This window comes from Aedes aegypti, chromosome 2 (assembly GCF_002204515.2).
Source record: "Aedes aegypti strain LVP_AGWG chromosome 2, AaegL5.0 Primary Assembly, whole genome shotgun sequence".
In the NCBI taxonomy this organism is placed as follows: domain Eukaryota; kingdom Metazoa; phylum Arthropoda; class Insecta; order Diptera; family Culicidae; genus Aedes; species Aedes aegypti.
In genome coordinates, this window is record NC_035108.1 from 235,389,251 (window position 1) to 235,405,034 (window position 15,784).

General features: G+C 36.1%; 1 protein-coding gene across 1 annotated transcript; it reads left to right on the forward strand.

Annotated features, from left to right (window-relative positions):
• On the forward strand, positions 1 to 15,132 carry LOC5574370 (guanine nucleotide exchange factor subunit Rich). Its single transcript, XM_021844501.1, has 12 exons — positions 1 to 398; positions 479 to 739; positions 2,479 to 2,659; positions 2,724 to 2,857; positions 7,526 to 7,891; positions 7,961 to 8,212; positions 8,273 to 8,432; positions 8,495 to 8,631; positions 8,702 to 8,870; positions 8,931 to 9,064; positions 12,113 to 13,506; positions 13,577 to 15,132. The coding sequence occupies exons 1-12, from the start codon at positions 267 to 269 to the stop codon at positions 14,985 to 14,987; spliced, it is 4,731 nt and encodes a 1,576-aa protein (XP_021700193.1). The 5' UTR covers positions 1 to 266; the 3' UTR covers positions 14,988 to 15,132.
• The last annotated feature ends 652 nt before the right edge of the window (positions 15,133 to 15,784 follow it).

Consider the following 15,784-nt stretch of genomic DNA (forward strand, 5'->3'; position numbering starts at 1 on the left):
ATGATGTCAACTCAGCAAAATCAAAGGAAAATGGGTGTTTGTCGTCGACCTCTTTATTTTGTGGTTTAAAAAACGTAATTTTAATGTAAATAGTGTATTTTCAGCGTATAGAAATATTAAAAATCTGTGCTTTGTTATTCCGAGTATGTTATGCCGTAAAACATAAAACTGATAGGTTGTGATGAAGTGAAGAAAATTGAATGTTGATCTGGAGAAAAAATACAGTGCTACTCTGAAAACAGAAAGAGAAATCAAATGCTATCAGGATGTATTTTTCGATTGGATGGCCACGAGTGATTAATTGCTCGTACAAAAACATACGCAAAATATCATGCGATCGGGTTAAAATCCTTTTTACGATTCTCACCGACGACACTTTGGCGATTTGGTACACGAAGGTAAGATTGCTGCAGAGCGCTAGCGCTACGCGTCAAATGTAAACAAGCATTAGGGTGTAACAAAATATTTGTCTTTTCAGCCCTGTGTTCCAATTGCGGCGAAGGTTCGTGATCCCAAGTGTTTGGAAAAGCATGGCCACAATACAGCGGTGGAGTGGAAACCGGACTCCAGTATGCTACTGGTGGTCACAACGACTGGAACCTTATTTATGTACACTTTAATAGTGAGCGATGCGCCAAAGGGAGTTTATAATCAAAACGATTCGCCCTATTCCAACCTTCGAAGAGACAGTGCCGAGCTGTTTCTAAAAGAAACGATTCCTTCCTTGAGGCTTTCTTTGGTAAGATTAGGTTTACTGATATAACTGCTGGCAAGTACACCTACAGTAACGGATAAAATCAGAGAAGCACTTCTCTAAAAATTATCATTTTCGTTAAAATTCTGTGTTTTTAGCATATTGTTAATGTGATTTAGCGATTACAATTCCATTAATTCCAAAACACGTGCGACAAAAAAAAAAAAAAGTACTGGAAAAATAGCATTCTACCAAATTTATATGGATCAGAACGCCATACCTGATTTCTTGTAGATTATCCTTTATCTTGTAGCAGTACACTGCATTTTTCCAGATAAGTAAGGCTGGGTCCAGGTCTTATTTTAGAGACTTGGTCTCTACTTTAAGACAAGTCTCTAAAAAGTCTGTTTTTAATTAAAGCTCTCTTTTTGGCCAAAATAGTTTCTTATTTTCCTTCTTGTAGTGAGTTATGATTCGAAATATCTAACCAGGAATTTCTACATGGATTGCTATGAAACAAATCTAAAACGCTGGTCCAAGATTTCAGTTTTCCACCGATTTTTCTAGTAGTTACTCTAGCATATCTTACAAAGATTCCTACAGCAGCTCTTCCAAGAAAATTTAGGTATATGTGTATATTCTAGAGTGTTTGGAGAAACTAGTTGAACGTTTTTTCAGGAACCCTTATAAGAAATCCTACAGGAGTTCCAATGCCTATTTTTTCAGTTATTTCTCTAGCCATTTTCATTCCTTCGTGAATCCTTCTACGGTTTACTTAAAGAAGTTTTTGTAGGAACTATTAAGATCGCTTCCAGGAATTCTACAATAAAGCCGAGTTCCTCCCGATATTTCTCTAGAAATTTCTCCGACATTACATCCACGAATTAGTCATGCAGTTTTACCAAACAATTCTCAAGGAAATTTTCAAGTGAACCACCATTGCTACACAAGCTTCTTCAGGGATTTCGTACAATGTTTTAGCCATAAAAACCAACTTTTACTATGGTTCTCTAACTCGATATCGAGATACGTAATATGGAATTAGGGAAAGTAACCTGTAATTATTTTTGAAAATCATCTAGAAAAATCTCCAAGACCTCATCATCAGAAGTTTCTATATTCCAAGACAGATAATCAGGAATTTCTATAGAAGTTTCCCCAGAGATTACATATTATAGGATTTCTTTTAGCAATACTTTCCGGATTTTTCTAAAGGCATTTGTCCAAAAATGTCCTTGACTGGTACCTTGAGACATTTCTGTAGAAACTCCTGGACAAATTCTTTGCTTAAGGGCTGGTTTGCTACTGACAAGAAAAGGAATCGTCTATCTCGATGCGTGGAAAATTCCTTCCCAGAAATGCTCCAGAAAATCACATTTTTCTGATCGCAGTACGCAGTTGAGAAGAAATGTCATTTCAAATCGGGCTCTCTGTTGGAAATATCTTGACCCATTCAGTCAAGGAATTTATTTACTTTTCTTGAGCGAAACAGCATACTTAGCTTAACCTTGTGAAGAAATCATAGGAGGAATTTCTGGAGTAATTTCTAGAGGTATGTTTATGGAAATTATTGGTTGAAGTCTTGGAAAAACTAAACGACAGTTCTGGAGTTAATCATAAGAAATCGTTGGAGGCATCTTTAGGGAAAGTAATACATGAGTTTTGAAAATGTCTTAAACGGAAATATATAGTGATTTCGCGAGAAAATGAAATATTTGAGTGAAGCGGTCTTGAGGCTTTGTCCGTCACTGTATTGCTAATTGTCTTATTACTTCCCTTTCCAGACTCATCAGTTGTCGCTGTACGTTCCCATCTCGTGCATTTCTTGCATCAACGTTTCGCAGATAATGGTTGCAACCAAAAACGGTCGCGTGATTCGCCTGAATTGGAACGGCATAGAAGAGCGTGATTATGCTCTTGATTTGAAACGAATTCCATTCAGCATTAATCAGCAAGTGAGCTACGGTAAGATAAACCATTCATCCGGAGAAATTGGTGTCACATGTAAAACATGCATTTCGATTTGTAGCGGTCCCAATACTGGAGAACAACACCTACATTGAGTCTATTGACTATTCTCCTCTATTGTGTGGGTTTGCCATTACCTTGAACGATGGACGAGCTGCATTTTTAACTGCTGGAAATACAAAATTTGATCCAAACGTGAGTATAAACCTTCTTTAGATACTACCAGTGCCATAGCGTGCGGTTGGCCCTTAGGGGACGCCAATAAGTAGAAAATAAACTTAAGCATTTCAGAAGAAATCTTTGGAAATTTCTTGAACATCCTTTATTCCTCGTGTAATTACTGTTTGAATTAAGATTTGCTAACAACAGTCCTGGGTTGTTAATAAAATAGTCATGAGAGTGGTTGTCATGCTATTATCATTATCTTTCTTAATCCAATATAATTTCTGTTTCCGTTACTTGTGGAAAGCTATTTGAAAAGACAAAAGCAAGTTCAGAGATTAGGAGGGCAGGATCCGTAATTGATTTCGGAATTTTCAAAAGCAGTTTTTTCGTTCAAAATCAAGAAAACTTACAGGAAAATGTGTTCACTTTATTCTATTCTCCAACCGAAACACAGTGAACACATTTTCAGTTTTGAACAGAAAAATTGCTTTTGAAGTTTCGACGATGACGATGATTACGATGACAACGTTAAAAGAAACGATTCTATTGCTGGCAACGCCTATCCTCTTTACTACTATTTAAAAAGAGAATAGTAACTTACTGGCTCCCTTTTTAGTTGTAAACAGAAGAAATATTTCTAGGATTCATGATGAGCGAATTATGCGAACGGAATCAAGTCTGACGAAGCTTTCGATGTGTTGTATGGTTATTAAGAGCAGTATGAGCCACATAAGAAAAAAGTTTTTGTAAGGATTGTTCATTTTATGAAGTGAAGCTAAATATTTTCTATTATATGTTTACGCTATATTTTCTATTAATTAATAAAATTAGTTTTCTGTACATCGTTCTGCTATTATTTTACGATGTTATGAAAATATAAGATTTAACAAAATGCTTCTGATTGAAGAACTAATTTCCAATTTTCCAAAAAAAAAAACTCCTAAGAAAAGCTGTTATTCAAAGTTATTTCTATGAACATACTGTATTTTTGTATCCTTCACTATTCTACTGAAGGAAGGGCTTTAACCCTCTCTTTCCCATGGTAGCACAGGTGATCCACCGATTTTCGCCGAACGCTAACTAAACCGAATTGCTACGATTAGCTTGATAATGATTGGAATAAACTTATACGCTCATTTGTCTCATCAAACATCGAAATAAGTGACCTAAGTGTCAAACTATTGAAAAACAATCAACTAACTATTGAAAAACAATCAAATTTTTTGATGATGATTTTGAATAATATAGCTCATTTGCAACAACTTTTGTTCAAGCACTTGTTTTAGAAACCCCATTTCGACAGTTAAATTGTCGAACAAAGCTGTGGGAAAGAAAGGGTTAAAACCACGAATAATATTTTACCAAAATCTGACATTAGGTCACTCTAGTGATTTGTTCATGTCTGGTCAATGTTACCTAAATAGCAAAATTTTACTTCCAGAAGTGTGTTCGAGATTAGTTTAGACTACTAAAGAAACTATATTTGCATAATAGATAGCTAAAGTGTGGATTTTATTCGCATTCTAAAGTATTAATTTTACTCTTCATGGTCGTTTCATTGAAAAATCTCATACTTTTAAAAACATGTACGCATATTTACCAATGTACAGCAATTTGAAAACGTTTTTCTCTAAACATTTTGATCGGTAATCTCAGAATTACATATTTTGAATATAATACATGGAAAATAAATTCGTTATTATTAACAGCAGTGTTGCCAATTATGATGATTTTCATTGTACTTTGATAGTTCTTTTAAAAATAACGCATATTTTCTCTATTCAGCTTAAAATATGACGTTGGGACTAAATAAGCAACTTAGAAGGCGTAAGTTGAGGCTCGTTTGTTTACATCGTTGCTTGTCGGATCGTTCTGTTTCTCGCACCATAATGGAACAGTTTTTCCCGTGTAAACAGGGTATTTTTCACCGGTGTTTAGTTTATATTCATTAATTCAAGACTAACAATTCAAAAGGCCACATCTCCAAAAAGTAAACAATGAGAAAAATGCAATCTTGTTTTGTCAAACAATAAATCAAATTTAAATTATGAATTTAAGCATTTTATGTTATTTTATCGTCCAGAAAGTCGATGGATAAACTGATTTATAGCTATGAATATTCATTACTATCATTTTAGCAAAAAATCCTGCTAAAAAAACGAGTCAAAGGAAATGAGGCTTTTATTTCACCAAAAGCTGTGCAGCCCTTTTCATTTGTGCCCATAGACGCCGGCCGACGCTGATGAGGCCTGTGAGTTGACGCCTTTGTTTACTCTAAAATGTGTTGAGGCCTTCTAGTTGTGGCTTGTTTTTTCATCATCTTCAGATGTGGCCTTTTGAAAATCATTCAAAATTCATGATAAAATACGATAATTGAAGTGTAGAAGAGTGTTACGTGGTAAAGCAAGGTACAAGGGATCTCTGCAGCAAGAGGAGATTCGTGCGGTCGATTAAATATGTGATTTATTCAATCATCGTCATCGATAAACATAATGGATGTTAATGAACTTTAACACTTCACTTTTTGCAAAAGTTCATTTGTAGTTTTAAACATACTCTAATAATCCCTCCCAAAATTTAATATAAAAAGTGTAGTGATAATGGATGTGCTAAGCGAGAGTGTCGTCGAGCAATTATATGGAAATATTTGTTCAATTGAAATAATATTGCATATTGCAATAATATGTTTCATGCAATTGTAACGAAATCGTGTTGTTATCAATAAGTCGTGTAGTACAGACATGCTGACACAGGTATTATTAGGTGGTATGATACAAAATACATCACTCGACAGGAACCCGACGGAAAATTTGATTATGTTCGCCGTTGAGACTATCGCTGTGTAAAATAATACATGGAGCGGAGCGGCTGAAGTATAACTTGTACTTGCTTAGTAAATTTGAAACATTTTTTCGTAATTTTAGTTGCAATTTTGATGTTTGTATAATAGGCCTCAACTCGGTTTCAAGGAAATATAGAAATGGGGCCTTTTTGGGAAAAGGCCGCATTTGCGATTAATATCCTAATTATCGGGAAATGAGATGGGGCCTTTTAGAAAAATGATATTTTTTCAACTTTCATGCATATTTTTGCATGACTATTGTATGTTACAGTAAGAATAGGCTCTTATACACTTAAATCAGCAGAAACCCGATTTGTTTACATTTTGGACTTGAGGCCTTTTCAATTGATGGTCTTGAATTATCAATCTGTGCTCTTCGGCATATCTGTTGTTCTCAGTGGCAATACGTAGAAAACGTCGATAACATAATAACATAACATGTTCGTCTCGCGAACAGTAACTCGAATACATATTTGTTCAGGCGCGCTTGAGCAGCGCAAAGAATCCGGCTTTCAGATAAAAGTTCAGAAAATTTTACATTTACTGTCAAATTTTCAGCGGTGTATGTTTTTTAGTTTTTGAGATATATGTTTTTGAAAATAAAAAAATCAGTCATTTTTTATCGGCACACACTGTAGATCTCAGCGCATTAGATTTTTTATTTAACAAAAAAAATCATAACTTCTGAACAGCTCAACCGATTTCCAATCTTTTTTTATGGAATGAAAGCTTAAAATTTCAACTTTTCAGAAAAATATAAAACTCTGATTTTTTTTACATGAAAAAATATAAAATTTTCCTAAAAAAACTTGACATTTTTTCATGTAAATACATTTGGTTTTAAGAGTTTATATTTTAGGCATCACTGGGGCTACAATTTGCCTGTTGATGCATTTCAAATAAATAAATATATAGTGATTCTTCACAAAAGGCGTAAGTTATTTTTTATATATGTACTGTATTAGTACTTCCGTCAGAACATACTATAAACTAAAAAATTTACTCATTTCAGTTACCTTTAAATTTAAAACATTCTTCTCTAAAAAATGCATGAAAATGACATTTATCATATCTAGACAACTGTTGCTCTAAAATAACTTGATTATTTTTAGTCTTCTTATAGATGATGCTTTTGAGGACAAGCCTTTCTTGAAAATACAAAATATAGATTGTCGAATTCCTTATTTCTAATAACCGTTGATTTTGATAACCTTCAACAATCAACTGTTCTACACGTTGTTCCTTTTTCGACTGCAATTTGATAATTTTAATGGCTTTTTATTATCACTATATCGTACAATAATAAGTGAACGATCTACAGAAAGTCGATTGCGATTTCATTCATCAAAAATGAATAGCATGTACAAGGTGTCCATTTTATAAAATGAACAATCCTTAAAACAGAAAAACAACACAAATCAATCTTACCACATGGTTAACTCGTAGTATAAAGTGTCTCATTACATATTACGGCTATATTATGTAAAAAAACCCTACCTGAGATCTTGGTTTAGAAAGCGTTTTTGTGTGTGGTTCTACACTGTATGGGGCAAAATGGTCCACCCTAAGGAACAATATGAGCCATTCTCAGACCGCTTTCTTATGGGAAAGAATGGAAAATTTGGAATATTTAGTCTCCCCAAGGACATTAACTATTGATTAAAAAAACTTAAAACTATTCTGAGCACCTATTCTTTTTTTATGACATCTAAGAGGATTTCAGTTTCAAACTCTTTGAGAAGTGTTGGGGAATTTCATACTCCTTCCATAAACACGTCAGGAGGTCACGCTACAACTTTGGATTCTACTAATAATATTTCGTCTTCGAATAATAAATTACCTTATCATTATTTTAGCAAGTGCAAGGTATTTGGTGCCAAAATGTGGATGATGCAACTTGTGCCGTAATCAATCATAAGTACAGGCTGATTGCATTCGGACGCCGCAACTCACAAGCCAACATGTACGTAATTGACGACCTAACGGGTGGACTTGAGTTGTCGCATCGGTTGGTTTTAAGCGCGAAGGATTTTCCCGGATCACCCGGCCACGTAAGCGAACTCAAATGGACTCCCGACGGATGTGCTATAATGATGGCCTGGAGTAATGGCGGAATATCCTTGTGGAGCACCTTTGGGTCCTTGTTGATGTGCTCGCTCGGTTGGGACTATGGATTACATGTGGATTTATCGAAGAATAATCCCTTCAATATTATTAGCATGGTAAGCATGTTGTGTCAAGTTTTCGTTTTCTTCAAAATATCTAGAATATTAATTATCTTATTTCTTCAGGACTGGTCTACTGAAGGTTATCAACTGTTCATGGTGCGTCAATTAAATGAACTTATTCCATCCGAATTAGAAAAGTCTGCTTCGTCCACATCACTGGTATCGACGAGTCCGAACACTTCCGCCGGTAGCAGCAAAGAAATCAGTGAATCTGTTCACAAACCCACGTTGAAGCGATCTAATAGCTCTGGTACTAGGACAATGCTCATTCAGTTAGACTTTGTAAAAAGTATCCTAACGATTAATCCTTGCATGGTGAGTATTTCTAAATGTGTACATATATTGAAGGCATAACATCATTTATATTGTTTGCAGAGTTACAATTCGTATTTACTTTTGCAAGGAGACGATAAGTTGTACATAAATCATGGGGACGTTTTGCAGAATATCTACCATAATACGAATGCATATTGCAATGATAGCAATGGAAAAGCTTATTCTAACAATTTACCTTATACTGGGTTGTCAAAAGAAGGTAAGGCATAATATTCTTTTTTAGTTCTTCCAACATCATCGCTTAACTCTTTTTGTATTCAGATTTAGATTATATGAGAAATGTAGATGGTACAGATGTGGAAAAGTACGTGCAAGTCAATAGTATATTGTCGGAAAGCAAACACTGGGTAGTACTAAATCTTCCAACGGCATATACGGCGTCCAACTGGCCAGTTAGAGTAATTATTGTCAAGAATCACAATTCAAGTTGAATTTTTACTGTAATGCAATTGCTATCTATCATTCCAGTATAGCGCAATTGATTTCCTTGGAACTAGTGTAGCAGTGGCCGGCCGAACTGGTGTGGCATTGTATTCCTTCAGCACTCGCAAGTGGAAATTGTTTGGGAACGAAACTCAAGAGAAAGACTTCGTCGTTACCGGTGGACTTTTGTGGTGGAATGAGTTTGTCATAATGGGTAGGTATTGATATTAATATTCGCTCAACACATTTTTTTTTATTTCTTCTTGCATTGCAGGATGTTACTCGCTAATCGGGCTTCACGATGAACTTCGCATCTACTCAAAGGAGAACAAATTGGACAACAGATTTGCCAGCATAACGAAAATGAATGCTCCAGTCATGTTGATCAACTTATTCAAAGATCAATTGGTAAGAAATTGATTAATTTACAATGAATATTTTTATTTTTTTTGAACAACTACTGAAAAATTAGACATTAAATTTACTGTGCAATTTAAATGGGCAAATTTGAGGTGGTATTTTCGAAAAGGGTCCTCTTCTTCTCAGTGATAATCAAACTCACGACTCTCAATTCGATAGACAGTTTTACAAACTGGAGGCAAAATTATTGGACATTGCGTGCCATTGCACAGTGGTTCGATCTAGAACAAATGTCGGCCAAAACCTCAAACTCTCTTGAAAATAGCTGAAATCATATATTTGATATATTTTATGCCACATTTAAGTATTATGGACTTTTATTTTCAAATGCTTAAAGTTTTGGACTGATAGAATATACAGTATGGCCCATAAAAAAATGCGAAAATTGTTTGAACGTGAACGTGCATCCACAAGCTCTGTTCTCATTGTTTTTGCGAGTGAAGGTTATTTCTGATGATTGTAGTATCTTCTGACATAATTTCGCTATCCAGGACAATTTTTGTCATATTTTTCTTACTGTCCTAAATAATGTAATAAAGCGAAGAAGTTTAAAGGGTTTGTCCGCTCAAAGATAGAAACAGCGTCTGATTATCGTATACTCTGGTGATAAACTTTTAGTTTGTTTGGTATCAGAGGATGGCGGAGTTTTTAGAGAACGTGTTTTCCATGGTCACTATAAAATATTTTGCCAGGGTCATAATTTTGAGGGCATTTGCGTCTTATAAGTTTGATATGCCTTCATATTTTGTAGAAATTGAATATAAAATAAATACGGAGACCTCTAAAAGTTTTTTGATTTCATCAATTGTTTCTTTGGTTAGAGAGAATTTATATCAATACTAGCTCATAGGTTTTGAGCAAAACAGAGACGATTTTTGCATTTTTTATGGGCCATACTGTACAGGTTTGGACAATATATTTGCATTTTTTCAATCTTCCGTACAAAATGGTTAACTTGGTCAGGCTAGTTCTGAGTTATTTACATACGGATTTAAATGAAATTTTCACAGCGTGTCAGGCATAACATAAATTTCAACATATATTTTTGAGTAATTTTTCCATGCACAACTTCAATAGTTTTTACTATTGAACTACTATACTATACTTGACTAAAGTGAAATTTTAGACGAAAACTTATAAACGATTTATCCAAAAATATGGAAGCTCTACACAAAAACCATCATAAGCAAATTTGTTCATCTCGTATAAATTTACAATTTTATTTGTTTAATATGCCGATTATTTAAATTTGAAAGAAAATCACTATGGTGAACTGTGATTAGAAGAATCAATCAAAAATATATGATGCAATTCATGTGAAGTCTGGAAAATTGTGAAAATTCATGCAAATGTATCGATAAATATCTCAGATCTAACCCTTCCTGAATGCAAGTATCATCAATTCCCTCAGTTTCAGCATGATTGTCAAGTCTATAGGGGTCGTCCATAAACCATGTGGACATTTATTGGGGAAAAGGGGTTCTGGCCAATGACCACGGTCCACACAAATTTAAAAATTTTTGTATGGGCAAATGACCACGAGAGGGTTAATGGACAGCCTTAGTCTGTTTTCATACTTACTTTGGCAGAAAAGCAAAAGTAGGGAATGATTTTTACAATTTGTTTAATTTTATCTGGAGGCTGTATTTAAAGGAAACAGTTTCGTTCGACCATATCAAGATAATTTTTGTTATTTTATTTGGTAAATTTATTTAGTACCATATTTAAATTTTCTTTGAAAGCACTTCAATACCATAATAATACCAAATACAGGTGTGGACAATATTTAATTAAGGTATAATACAAAATATTGCATGCATAGAGACGCAGAGAGACGTAGCAGTAAACGTGCAGCTATTCAGCAAATAATAAAATATCATCGTACCTACCAGACGGGTACACATGCAAAAATCGACAAAGAAAGTTCTCAGGCAATAACTGCGGAAGTGCTCATAAGAAATAAAAGCTGTAAAGCAGTTGTCCCTGTTGAGGCGTAACGCCAGAAAGAATATGAAGTAAAATACAGGTGCGAGCTATTCGTTCCTTCTCGGGATGCCATTCATGGCTACTACGATTGCAATTCACGTACTGGCGTATCACAGGATTATTATTATTCATCTAAAATTGCACTCCTTCAAACGCGTCGAAAGTAGTGTGTCGCAAGTTTTCGCAAAACAATTTGTACCCTACTTGAAAGCTCTTGTTTTTAGCTTTCGAATGAACTTATTCTCATTGCGGGCATTCATGGGCTACTAATGTCTTCATATAAAAATAATATGTTATTTAAAGAATTTTTGGTCTAATTTACTTTGTACAAATTCAATAAAAAACAATTATTCAATTCAGGTGTACTTTATGTATCTACAAACAACTTCCCTTCATGGCGGTTTGAGCTCTCTTTAAATTCATAAATAGTTGGTGAATTATGGATCGCAATTATTAATTTTCTTTAAAAATCATGTCCACGGTCCACTCAAAGAGTTGTACAAAATTCAAAATTCAATGAATCTGCTTCAAATTTTGGATTTCATTTTGGATGTTAAGATAGTCGGGAAAAATAATACCGTTCGGAGAAAACAATTTTGATTTTTGAGGTTTTGACCGCCTTCGAACCATAGTGCATTGTGTGGCTAGTACTGATTTTTTCTTAATTAACCATTAGACCAAATTGCAAAGTATACCTGATGCGGTTTATTCTACGAGTGGCGTAAGGTCAAAATTGTCGGTCTCGTATAGCGAGGTGAAATACTCGACTCGAGTGAAGTCACTCTGCATTTGATTTGCACGGCGAGTCACTTCACTCGAGTCGTGAATTGTTACGTCGCTATACAAGACCGATAATTCTCACCTCATGCCACGCGTAGAGAAAACCCAAATATCTAGATTTCCGGTAGTTGTTAAAAAATGAATAATAATTGTTACAAGGTTGGTCTTCAAATTCGAAGTTAAGAGATCTCATGCATAAAAAAGAGACCCACCAGAAACCAAAAACAAATTAAAAGTATTTATTTTCATTTGCAACATATTTTTTTGTAGATCGTATTTACTGCTGACGGGCATGTCACAGTTTTCTCTTTGCTGGAAGATGACCGACATCAAGTGGAGCTGGAAAAGATGCACATTTACGACATCAAGAATGTGTGCATTCATCCTGCGTGTGTAATTTCGGTTTTAATGACAAACCTGAGGAACGAAGCCGGAGTGAAAAGCAGCTATGACAACAGCCTATCGGAAACTCTTATCTTGAATGTTTCCGGTCGCGTGCTGATGGTACAAACGGATTACATAGGAAACGCCACGTCGCAGTTAGCATCCACCTGCTTGGCTTCATCGGTGGAATGCATTTGGGTGTCCGACTCGAACAAAACTCATATAAAAGAATCTCTTTGGCTGTACTGTGGTGGCCACGGAATGCGCGTCTGGTTGCCAGTGTTTCCGAGAAATGGAGAGACCGGAAGCCGAAGTCATAGACATACTTTTATGAGCAAACGGATAATGCTTTCGTTCACTCTGAAGATCTATCCACTAGTGATTCTGTTTGAAGATGCTATGATTCTGGGAGCAGAAAATGATACCGTACTGTACACCAGCGATCCTTCTCTGTATTTCTCGTTACCGTATTGTGCTTTGAAGAGAACCAGCCAAGTGTATTTACACCAAATACTTCGTCAGCTGATTCGTCGAAATCTTGGCTATAACGCATGGGAAATTGCTCGATGTTGTACAAATCTACCTTACTTTCCTCACTCTTTGGAGCTGCTGTTGCATGAAGTACTTGAAGAGGAAGCCACTAGTAAAGATCCCATTCCGGATGCTCTTTTGCCGAGTGTATTAGAGTTCATTCAAGAATTTCCGGTCTATCTGGAGACGGTAGTTCAATGCGCTAGAAAAACTGAAATTGCTCTATGGCCATATTTATTCTCGAGTGCAGGCAAGCCGAAAGAACTATTCCAACAATGCATGGCCGCAAAACAGCTCCAAACTGCTGCGAGTTATTTGATAATATTGCAAAACTTGGAGCCATCAGCGGTAAGCAGACAATATGCAACATTGCTACTTGATACGGCTTTGGAACAAAGGAACTGGTCGCTGGCGAGAGATTTGGTGCGTTTTCTCCGCGCGATCGATCCCAATGATGTGGAGTCACCCCGCTCTTCATACGTGTTTGGAAATAAATTTGGCATGAATGCAACTGGGCCGTCTGTGTCGCCAAATGCCGAAGATCTGAGTCTCATATTGGGAAGCAGTATGACGAGGGGTAGAAGTTTTTCCACAACAGCGAATCCCAAATCGAATGAAACATTCAACAATGCAACCATTATCAATAAGGACAAAAATATTATTTTCAACAATTCAAATAGTAACAACAATGTAGATACCACCGTAGTACAAAAAAGAAAGAAAAGTGTGCCAAATACTCCTAAGGAAAGGTATGTTTTATAATTTGGAACTGATTTCGAAAACTCTCAAGTAACAAATTGTTTCGCTTTTCATTTTCAGGGATTCATCAAGTGCGGAGGATTTTTTCATCGATGTAATTCTGCAGCGGCATGCAAGACGGTTTTTGCAACTAAAGAAACTGGAAGACTTGGGTCGCATGAGTGCCACATTGGATTTCCACCTAGTTGGATATCTATCGCGGGAAAAAGACCGTGCAGCAAGAATCGAAGACTTTGTGACAGCACTGAAAACCTTGCATGACGAACTAGACTGGCCGAAACCTTGTCTAGATCTTAGCTTGATCCAGAATGGTCCAAGTCTTCACCAACCAGAGTCTCCGGCATCGAATGTGTCCAATAAATCTGCCTTTGATATTGCCCAACGAACGGAAGATTCTGGATACAATAGTTTGTCCATCAACAGACTGACAGATGGAGGAATGAATGATAGAGGAGATGACTCAAAAACCTTAATCGATCCATTGATAGCAATGACGATTGCAAAACTAGAAGGTAGCAATGATGGAAAGGAGCTTTCTTTCATCGACACTAAAGAAGCCAACTTATCGCCAATGAACGACAATGTCAGCGTACGATCAGATCATGTCGTGGCAAATTGGTCAGATGATGGCTGTAATTCCCTAAATCTAGAAATCGAAGATAGCTTCAACAGAGCGATGGAGAACATATCTAAGAACAATGGCAACTCCAAGAGAGAACAACATAAGTTGGAGATCAAAATGCGATATTTGTTACAGATCTTTACGGAAGCCAATTGTTATGAGTTTTCATTGCTGTTGTCGGTCCTCTTATTAGATGTTGCATCGGTTTGTCGCATAACGAACGCTGCGATACGATCAAAATCTCTTGTGGTTTGTCGCCAATTAAGAAACGGGCTCAAAGATATGACGAGATGGAGCTTTAATGAATGTCTGGGTTATCGCCCATTTATGATAGCGTTGCAACCTCAACTGGCTGTGCTGGACAAATTTGTGATTCAACAAGAAGCAATTCCTTCACTTACTGCTACAACCAATACTAGTGTGCAATATAAGCTCCCGTTAGGAGCGATCCCATCGGACTTGGGTGTCATTCCAGAAACTGGGACAGGATCGGTGCATTCCGGTAATACTGAGAATAATTCCCGCAGCAGACATCCGAATGCTGCAATGGACAAGGTGGACGGAAGATCGCGTCATCTGTTAGACAAGAAAAGCAACAGTGTGCTAGAGATCAGCTACAATAAAAGAGATCGTTTGCCAAGCGTTGGAAGTGGCGAAAATAATACTAGTTCGAGTAACTCTAGTGCTAACATTCCTAGACATGCTGGGAATTTCGTTAGATCAGTTTCTGATTTGGAGGTGGAAAATATTCGTAAAATGGCATCAGGAAAAAGCGGCGACCGTGGTTCTGTAGCATCGATGCCAATTACAGAAGAACCTGAACGAGCTTCCGGCTGTGTACTGATGTAATCGAAAATAATTCTATTGAGTTTAGTTGCAATTGTATTTATTAAAATGTTTTAACCTAAGAGGATAGCTCACTGTTTACAATTCCACTCACAACTTGTACTCATATTTAACTAGAATAATTACACAAAATCTATTAATACACTTACAATTTGTATACAGCTGATCCGAAATCCGTATTTTTATAATTCTTTGTAAAAGCATGCAACTAAACCATTGACAGTTATCATTGCTAGAAGACTGATGGTGACGAGTTTCGTAACATATTCTTAGCTGAAAGAACAATTTATGTTCAAAACAAAAGAACACTTTAGAAATCATACATCAAACACCTGAAAATATTTCTATTCTTGCCACTTTTGATTCACTTGGGCAGGGTTTTCTTTGAAAGCTACTTAGCCCATATTTTGCTACGTTATATTGAAGTGCTTCTTATTGCAAAGTTCCAAACAATTTGGCCGAGAAAAGCCCCTCATGCCAAAGTGAATCATGCAAGTGCCCATGTAGCTCTGCACCCTACTATCCAGTTATTTATCATTCGAATTTCGTTCGTTGCACTATCTTTAGGTGGGCTTCGTTTTAATTGGGCTCCCGTTAGTTGGGCTACAGCCCACCTAAAACGAAGGCAAACGTCATTTTCTGACATAAGACTCAATGTATCAATGTTGGTAGCTCTGATTTTCTTTTGTTCTCTGTTATTTGACAGCTCAAAACTCAGCCCGATTAGTGAAAGTCTTTCACTAAGTGGGCTACAGGTTTAGTGCAACGAACGAAAGTTGACTGTATATAATACAAGGTAT